Source organism: Hyaena hyaena, unplaced genomic scaffold (genome assembly GCF_003009895.1).
Source record: "Hyaena hyaena isolate Hyena2069 unplaced genomic scaffold, ASM300989v1 scaffold_294, whole genome shotgun sequence".
Lineage (NCBI taxonomy): Eukaryota > Metazoa > Chordata > Mammalia > Carnivora > Hyaenidae > Hyaena > Hyaena hyaena.
Window position 1 is genome coordinate 1,063,560 of NW_024080923.1, and position 9,652 is coordinate 1,073,211.

General features: G+C 51.2%; 1 protein-coding gene across 6 annotated transcripts in view; it reads left to right on the forward strand.

Moving 5' to 3' along the window:
* The window catches only part of SLC26A4 (solute carrier family 26 member 4), a 50,141-nt gene that overhangs the window by 24,238 nt on the left and 16,251 nt on the right, over window positions 1-9,652 (forward strand). For all 6 annotated transcript variants that reach the window (XM_039247249.1, XM_039247252.1, XM_039247250.1 and 3 more), the window contains 5 exons: window positions 1,412-1,559; window positions 2,721-2,834; window positions 5,896-5,973; window positions 6,092-6,187; window positions 7,633-7,739. In XM_039247249.1, the coding sequence (XP_039103180.1) occupies window positions 1,412-1,559; window positions 2,721-2,834; window positions 5,896-5,973; window positions 6,092-6,187; window positions 7,633-7,739 (543 nt within the window). The remainder of the gene's footprint in view (window positions 1-1,411; window positions 1,560-2,720; window positions 2,835-5,895; window positions 5,974-6,091; window positions 6,188-7,632; window positions 7,740-9,652) is intronic.

The window sequence follows — 9,652 nt, forward strand, 5'->3', positions numbered from 1 at the left end:
GAGACAGAACATGAGCAGGGGAGGGGCAGAGAGAGAGGGAGACACGGAATCTGAAATAGGCTCCAGGCTCTGAGCTGCTGGCACAGAGCGTGGGGCTTGAACTCAAAAACCACAAGATCACAACCTGAGCCAAAGTCGGAGGCTTAACCCAGGTGCACCCCTTCCTTCCTTTTGAATAGGCTTTTATGCCCAACGTATGGCTTGAACTCATGACCTTGAGATTAAGAGTTGCATCCTCTATGGACTGAGCTAGCCAGGCACCTCTAGGTTTATTTCTTTACATGGTTTGTAGAATAGCTCTGGTTTGTCAAACGGTAGTATCCACCCTCACAGTCACTGAGAAGTCTTAGTCATTGTGATGATGCTACACTTGATCTTAGCCAAAAGGCCGAGAAGCGATTAGTTATTGTGATGATGAAACACTCTGATGACTAAATAAATTTAATCTTCTGAACTCAAGAAGATTTTAAATATCATAGCTCTTAAGATCTGGATTTTTTAATGTTTTAAATTTTAAATTTAATCTTAAAGTAAAATTTTTAAAATTTAATTTAAAAATATTTTTGAGAGAGATAGAGCAAGAAGGGGGGAGGGGCAGAGAGAGAGGGAGGCACAGAGTATCAAGCAGCTCCAGGCTCTGAGCTGTCAGCACAGAGCCTGGTGTGGGGCTTGAACCCACGAACTGTGAAATCATGTCCTGAGCCAAAGTTGGACACTCAACTGACTGAGCCACCCGGGCACTCCTTTAATTTTTTTTAAGGAAGAGAAAGAGAATGAGAGAGAGAGAGAGAGAGAGAGAGAGAGAGAGAATCTTGAGCAGGCTCCATGCTCAGCGCAGAGCCCTATCTATATGGGGCTCAATCCCATGACCCTGGTCATGGCCTGAGCTGAAATCAAGAATCGGACACTTAACTGATTGAAGCACCTGAGCACCCCAAGATATGGTTTTCTACTCAGCTCTTTTATCATTTTATATTGTTTGTGTCTTTAATAGACTTGACATCTCCTCATACAGGACAAATCTCATTTTATAGCCAGATAATCTTTTAAATTCAAAGATCTTTAAGATAAAACTATGTAAGGAGAAACACTAATGTGTGAAATGGCATGGCATGGGATAGTATGATATTATAGAATCCATAATGACAGGTTTATTCATGTCAGAGGTCTGGATAATGCAGCGTTTGTAAGCTCTCAAAGAGGAGACAAAGAAGTCAGCCAGTGAGATGGCACCGATTTCTAATTAAAAACTGTAAAAGCAATGCTACCACATGCTTGTCTCATGCTGTTGCCCTCAGGATCAAGCACTTTCCCGTCTGACTTGGGGTGGGGCGGATAGAGCGCGTGGCGAGGTCGGAACAGAGCATCGTGGTCCAATCTTCACTGCAGCTTTCACTTAAAACCTCGCTAGGTTTTTGCCTCCTGTACTTCCCCCTGTGAGCTTGTTTTCGGAGATGCTGACTGCCTCATTTTCCATCGCCGTCGTGGCCTATGCTATTGCAGTGTCTGTAGGAAAAGTATACGCCATCAAGTATGATTACACCATCGATGGGAACCAGGTACGGCACCCCGTGGGCAGAACCACGTTTGTAGGGCTGAAGACAAGCAAAAAGCGTAAGTGGGGTAGATTCCGTTGTCTGCCAAAGAAGAGGTTGGCTCCTCTCGCTACCCCTAGTGACCTAGGGTTTCCCCCTGGAGCATGCTAATTTGAAATTGATTTGAAATAGGCATGTTGTATCTCTTCCCTTTTTACGAAGTTGAAGTAACCCGAATTTTAAGAGTTCATTTAGTCAGGTCATAAATAACATTCAAAGCTAATGCGTTAAGTCAGCATAAGAATTCTTCATCCAGTCCAGGGTCTCCTGATATATTTTATTTAATGGCAGCTATGACATGCAAAACAATGCAACAAACACGATCGATGAGAGTGGGGGCCACTTTAAATTCAGGCGGCCCACTGCAGCTGATACACGCAGAACCGTTTTTATTTTTTAAAAAATGTCAATGTTTTTATTTATTATTGAGAGACAGAGACAGAGCGTGAGCAGGGGAGGGGCAGAGAGACGGGGAGACACAGAATCTGAAGCAGCTCCAGGCCCTGAGCTGTCCGCACAGAGCCCAACACGGGGCTCGAACCCATGAACTGTGAGATCATGACCTGAGCTGAAGTCGGACACTCAACCGACGGAGCCCCCCAGGCGCCCCCAGACGGGACCACTTCCGTAGGTCTATGCTACATTCATTGCGAAAGGAGCTGATTTTAGACTGCTCCCAAATCTGTAAGCGTGGTTTGTTTTTGAAGACACAGCATAGCAGTCACGGCGGCACAATGATGAGCGGTCAGGCCCAGCAAGAGCCATCCTAGCCACACACACGTCCCCGCAGACAGACAGCCGCTGAAGAAAGGGCTTTCTGTGAGAACAGAGCCATGCTTTACAGATACACCACCTCCCAGGAAGGGGAGTCAGCATTGTAACCAGTGACTATTCCTTACTAACCTCACCAATGATGGAGAGCGGTGGGGTCTCTGAGACTCCGTGGACCCCCGAGTCCTGAATGCCTTTCAAGACCCCCACGTGCCCCTAGTGCTAGAGGTGAAGTTGGGGCTACCGCAAGGGAGGGCCGGGGAGGTCGCTCTCCCGCCTACCCTTCCTTACGCGCCTGGCGAGGGGCTTGCGGGTCCCATGTGCGACGTCACAGCCACCCCGTCTCTGCCTTAGGAATTCATCGCCTTCGGGATCAGCAACATCTTCTCCGGACTCTTCTCCTGCTTTGTGGCCACCACGGCCCTGTCCCGCACTGCCGTCCAGGAGAGCACGGGCGGAAAGACCCAGGTATGGGACAGCAGCGTGGTGGCGCGCGTCCTCTGCAGGGGTGAGCCTGGGAGCTGGTGCCCAGCCGGGCTCGCAGCACCACCCAGCAGGGCGACGGGCCCGGCCGGGAGCGCATGGGCGTGGGCCTCCGCAGCCGATCCCCCGGGCTCGCCCGGCTACTCCATCCAGCTCCTCACCGGAACCCTCCTCACGTTTGTGGGTCCGTAATGCACATATTCTCCAATTAGTCTCCCCGCGTCCCCACTCAGCTGGCCGAGAGCTACCCTTGCCTGCTCTTGCAGGGACGGAAAACAACTGACAAGGGACCGGTCACGACAAGCGCTGATTTGTATCAATTTGTTATCCGGGGATAAAGAAGGCCTGGTGAAAGCACGTCACAGCTTAGGGGGTACTGCGTTTTCAGGAAAGTCAGGAGCGTCTACTTACATTTCCTTCACAAGGATCGGGAACTCCCTCCAGAGGTCTCTGGGCCTTTGTTGGCCAGGGGCACTGTCGTCACATTTCGGCATCTCTTCTGGAGTGCAGTTTGTGTTCCGGAGGCTCTGAACATGACCCCAAAATGCCACATCCCAGTTCATCTCTGAACAACCCTGCCTTCGACAGGCCAGAAAGCACAGGAACCATTCTCAAACCAAAAGAACCATGTCCTTTCTAGCAGGACGTGGGGTCAGACAGGCCCAAACAAGCGGACGGGGGCTCAGGAGTGGTGTTTCTGTCGTGCCCGGGGGGCCTTCCCCTCCCCACACAGAGCCACTATTTGAGGGTTAAATGCATTGAGGCTATAAAGCAAAACAAATCCAAAGTCAGGACTATAACCCACGCGGTCTTGAAACAGGCTTTTATGAAGGCAGAGACACCCGTAAGCACAAAAGAGAATGACTGAGAAAACTAGTGACTCCCTGCGGTGGCTCAGGGGGGGCTTTAATCGTCCCCCAGCCGCACATGATGCTCCTTTTCCATTCATAACGGGTTTCTGGGTCGGGGTTGGAAGAATGGGCCTCTACCAGTTTCTTGGCTCCAATAAAAATTTAATTTTCATTTTCAGAATTTTTTTTTAATGTTTATTTATATTTGAGGGAGCGTATGTGGGGGATGGGCAAAAGCAGTGGGCAGAGGATCTGAAGTAGGCTTTGTGCTGACAGTAGTGAGCCGGAGGTGGGCCTCGAACTCCTGAGCCGCAGGGTCACGACCCGAGCCAAACTGAGCTCAGCTCTGAGCTGACAGTAGCGAGTTCGAGGTGCAGCGCAAACTCACAAGCCACAAGGTCATGACCTGAGCTGACTGAGCCACCCAGGCCTAGAATTTTGCTTTTGGTAATCGAATTTCCTTTTTCGGGGCGCTTGGGGCTGCAACCACTTCTGGCTCTGAGGGAGAGGGGGTAAGACGGTGCAGCCCGTGCCAGGAGGCAGAGCTGCGCCCTGCGTTCCAGGGCAAGAGGCGGGAGGAGACTCCAGAGCTGCCCCCCCCCCCACCCGTGTTCAGGCAGCTGTCAGCACTCGGGTCCCTGCGGCCTTCACCTGAGCCAGGGCGCTGACAGGCTCCCGTGGACACACGCCGGTGCGGGCAGGTGCCCGGGCGGTGAGGTCCACTCTCCTGCTGTTGCCGTCCAGCCGGAGGGGAGGCGCGGGCTGGCCGCCCCAGGAAGAATGCCCGCGTAAAGCGATCCCTTGGCAGACGGCTAGGGGATAATGGTGTTCTGGTAAGCTGATACCCACCACCACACACTGGCAGGTATTCTATTTAGGGACGAACGATGCCAGGATGTCAGTAGTGAAGAACGAGGCGAGCACAGACGTGGCTTAATATTTAATTACTGGAATGCACACTAAGTTTGGGGAGAAAAGTCTATGTTGCTGGACTACAGTCCAGGAACCCAAGAACACACACACTGGCAGCTCTTCCCTTGTGGTGTGGCTTCTCACGTGTTCTCTGATGTTGGGGCCTCAGTTTTCAGCATCTATAAAATGGGAGGATTCATTGTATCCACTTCATATAGGGATGTTGTGAGGACTTTCAAAAAAAAAAAAAAAAACCAACAACCAAGTTTGTAAACTGCTATAAACGGCAGTTGTTTCCGTCATTAGCTCCTCATGATAGGAAAGGCATCGTAGTGTCTGTGATACATACATTGTGCCTGACGCACAAGAAACACCCAGCAGGTATTTTCTGAATGAAGGATGGAATGGTGAGGGTTAGTGATGGCTAACTGCCTGCAGCGTGTCCTCAGATCGTAGAAGAGCTGAACGTCACAACCTGTTCTTTCTGACTCACTAAAAAGTGATTCTGATTACAAACTACTCTCAGCTCCGATTACCTCCTCACTTGTAACAATAATTACTTTTCTAGCGATTGAATTTGTTCTTAGATATAAGATCTGCAGCCTTTCCCACAAACCAGCCCGATAGAGTAAGTACATGTAATGGATCCCTAGATTTTAATATAGCAACCCGAATTTGTCTGGGTCCCCGTACGCGGCGGCTTATCGGCGGGTAGCTGCCACTCGCCTTGGCGGGAGCTGGGCGCCTGGCTGTGTTCTCTGGCCCCGCATCTCCGTCTCCCTTCGCAGCTCACGCGGCAGGTGGCTCATGACAGGCTGGGGGACTGCCCGGGAGCAGGGGTGGGAGGGGGGCGTTGGCTGCTCCGCGTGGGTGGGCGAGGGGAGCCCAGGCGTCCCGGGGCCGCGGTCACGGCCACGGCCACGGCTCCAGCGACGCGCAGCGACTTCCCGGCTTGCGGCTGGGGGAGGGGCAGGTCCGTGTTCCCCGGGCGACCCCGAAACGGTGGGGAACCCGGGCCCGGCCGGCTTCCCCGCAGCAGGCCCGGGCCCGCGCTTTCCTTAACTTCCCCGCCGTGGCCACCGCGCCTGTGTTCCCCGCTTTCCCCCCGGTTGTGCAGATTCTAGGCAATAACTCTCGTTTCTGTCCACAGCGCTGAGCCGCAGGGGGACGCAGGGCGGTGCCCGGCGCACCCACGACCGGGCTCTCCTGCACACACCCAGCAAGCTGGGGGGCAGAGGGGGCGGCGAACCCGCCTGACGGGGGCGGGGGGGGGTGTCTTTCAGGTGGCCGGCATCATCTCGGCTGGGATTGTGATGGTCGCCATCGTTGCCCTGGGGAAGTTGCTGGAGCCCCTGCAGAAGGTACGAGCCTGCGTCCCCGCGCCCTGATGGCGTACTCCCCCCTCACCGCCCGCCCCGCGGACTCGGCCCCTGGAGAACCCGGCCCCCGACTAACAGCCTTCCCCGTCTCTCCCCGCAGTCGGTCTTGGCAGCTGTTGTAATTGCCAACCTGAAAGGGATGTTTATGCAGGTGTGTGATGTTCCTCGTCTGTGGACACAGAATAAGATCGATGCCGTAAGTCACCGGCCGCCCATCGTTGCCTGAGATGTTTGGTTCTCACGCACTCCCTGCCGCATCATCAGGTCCCCTTCTCTCCTGACTCTCACCTGCGCTGTGGGACCCCAGGGTGGAGATGAGTAGCGGCTGGAGAAGCCAAATCTGTGAAGGCTGCCGGGTGAACCAAGCTTTGCGAAGGTTCTGTGGTGCCGGGAAGACGTATCTCCGTCTAGGAAGAATCCCATACAAACAAACACCAGACCAAATAAACACATCAAAAAAAAAAAAAAAAAAAGCCCTCTGTAATATAGAAGGACAAACAAAACTCAGAACAAAGAAAGCAAAACCAGAATATAAAACCCTTGCTGAGTTTAATTCTGACCAAAGTAACCTACACAACTGTTCTGAAGAACCGTGAAAACCAGAAGCTAACTGGGAGCCTGGGTGGCTCGGGTGGTTGAGCCTCCAATTCTTTTCTTTTTTTCTTTTTTCTTTTTTATAATGTTTATTTTTGAGAGAGAGACACACACACACAGATCATGAGCGGGGGAGGGGCAGAGAGAGAAGGAGACACAGAATCCAAAGCAGCTCCAGGCTCTGAGCTGTCAGCACAGAGCCCGACGCGGGGCTCGAACCCACAGACTGTGAGATCATGACCTCAGCTACAGGCAGACGCTTAACTGACTGAGCCACAACTCTCACCCTAAGCCTCCAACTCTTGCTTTTGGCTCAGGTCATGATCTCACTGTTTGTGGGATAGAGCCCCACACTGGGCTCTGCACTGACAGCGCTGAGCCTGCTTGTGCTCACTCTCTCTCTCTCTCTCTCTCTCTCTCTCTCAAAATAAGTAAATAAGCATTTTTTTAAAAATTAAAAACTTAAAGGTGGGAAAATAATGCTATGCTATCATATTTGTATTTGCAAAAAATACTGGTGAAAAGTGCGCACATGTACATGCAGACAGACACCTATGGAAATGTGAACACAAGTGAGGGTGTTGGGTGGGTGAAGAGGGGAGAGGGTTGGAAGCAAGTTTTCTCACCGTACACCCTTTTAATATTACTTCCATTTTGAAACATTTTAATATATCCCCTATTCAAACATTAAGTTAAAAAAGAAAACACATTGAGGGGCGCCTGGGTGGCTTAGTCGGTTAAGCATCCGACTTTCGCTTAGGTCATGATCTCGCGGTTCGTGGGTTCGAGCCCCGCGTCGGGCTCTGTGCTGACTGCCAGCTCAGAGCCTGGAGCCTGTTTCAGTCTGTGACTCCCTCTCTCTCTGACCCTCACCTGCTCATGCTGTCTCTCTCTCTCTCTCCTAGAAATAAATAAAAAAACATTTAAAAAAAAAAAAAAAAGAAAACACATTGAAATGGGACAGTTGGTCTTGTTTTTACAGGTAGTGTCTCCCCTGACAGTACCTGACAGATTAACAAGGTTCTTTCCATTTCCGTTTTGTCCTAGGTTATCTGGGTGTTTACGTGCATAGCGTCCATCATTCTGGGGCTGGACCTCGGTTTACTAGCTGGCCTCATGTTTGGATTACTGACTGTGGTCCTGCGAGTTCAATTGTGAGTAATATAAGACCCAGATTTCCCAAAAAGAAGACAACACACCCTGAGATTTCTTTTTTTTTTTTTTTAAGTTTATTTATTTATTCTGAGAGAGAGTACAAGCAGAGGAGGGCCAGAGAGAGAGGGAGAGAGAGAGGCTCCCAAGTAGGTTCCAAACTGACAGCACAGAGCCCGATGCAGGGCTCGAAACTCACGAACCACGAGATCATGACCTGAGCCAAAACAAAGAGTCAGACGCTTAACTGACTGAGCCCCCCAAGTGCCCCGCACCCTGAGATTTCTTATACCATTTTGATAAAATACAGGGAAGCCACGCCCTTTCGTAAGAGTCACTGTATGTTGAGGGCTGCTGTGGATCAAGGCTGTAGCGCTTGGCACACGTCACCATATGTAGTCTTGGAAAACTCCCATGCATAGCTTTTTCTTATTCTTATTCTACAGATAAGAAAATCAAAGCTCAGAAAGGTTAAGCACCTTCTCCAACATCACACAGCTAAGTAAGTTGCAGAGTCAGGACTTGAACCCAGATGTATCTCACCCCAAAATCTGTGCATTTAGTCACATGCTCTACTGCTGCCTTCTCCTTTCAGTCCTGGTAAGAATAAAAGATGCCTCTGCGGTTCCTCCTGCGAATGAGGTGCAGGATGTGGAGCGCGTACTGGCTTGGGACGAGGTAGCCGCTGAGCGTACCACGGCTCATTTCCTCCTGAGGCTGGTAACCCAGAACAGGAGACTTTAAAAGCATTGATTATAGCCAGAATTTATTCAGATCTGCCAAATAAAACATGTACCAAATAAACCACACAATTATATGAAATAGACGTAATTAGGTCATATGCAGAGTGAAAAGAGCAAAGACATGGCTTGATGTCATGGAAAACAATCTGTGAGTGAGGCAGACGGCGTGTGGGTTTTTGCTGGTTTTGTTTTGACTCTTTTTTAAAACAAATATCTGTTTTTGAGAGAGAGTGAGAGAGAGAGTGGTGAACGTGTGAGCACACTGTGTGTGTGAGGGGGGGGAGGTACAGAGAGAGGGAGAGAGAGGGAGACAGAATCCGAAGCAGCTCCAGGCTCCGAGCTGTCAGCTCAGAGTCCGATGCGGGGCTCAAACCCTCGAACCGTGAGATCGTGACCTGAGCCGAAGTCGGACGCTTAACCGACTGAGCCCCCAGGCGCCCCTTGTTTTGACTCTTAAGGGGTATGTGCCCTCCTGTGTTTATGAAATTGTCTGAAGAGGGGCAAACAGAGCCTCGCTTCCTTCTCAAAACTTCCGTTATCTCTCCAGAGTTCTGGCCCCTTCTCTGCCTGTGCTTGGGCCATGAAGGGTAAGAAATCTGGAAAAGCATCAGTGGAGACACACCTTCAGCATAAGCCCACCCTCCTTGTTCCCCCGGCCAATCTTCCTCCTCCTTCTCCCCAGCCTGGCATGACAGGGCCCCCCCAGAGCCGGTGCTCGCCGCCTCGGTGCCCCTACGGGCTGCCCAGGGCCCAGGGCAGTTCACGGGCTCCCAACGTGCCCAGCTTGCTGCTGGGAAGTAACTCAGAACCCGTCCTTGGAAGATGTTGCTTCTCACGTCTGTGTGCTGCAGCGTCTGCTTTGCCCCGTGTGGGGCTGGTGGAGAGAGAAAGGTTTGTAGAGAGAGACTCTAGCTTCTGAGCGCTCCGGGAAAATCTGGCTCAGCCCGGTAAGCTGGGGATAAAGCAGCGGCACCTTCCAGCTGCTGATTTGGTAACTAGGCTTTTCGCCAGCCAAAAATTGCATCCCCCGCAATATTTCTTTTTTTTTTTCCTCCTGATGTGAGTGTTTTATTTATTTATTTATTTATTTTAATAGTTTATTGTCAAATTAGTTTCCACATAACACCCAGTGCTCATCCCCACAAGTGCCCCCCTCCATGCCCATCCCCCCC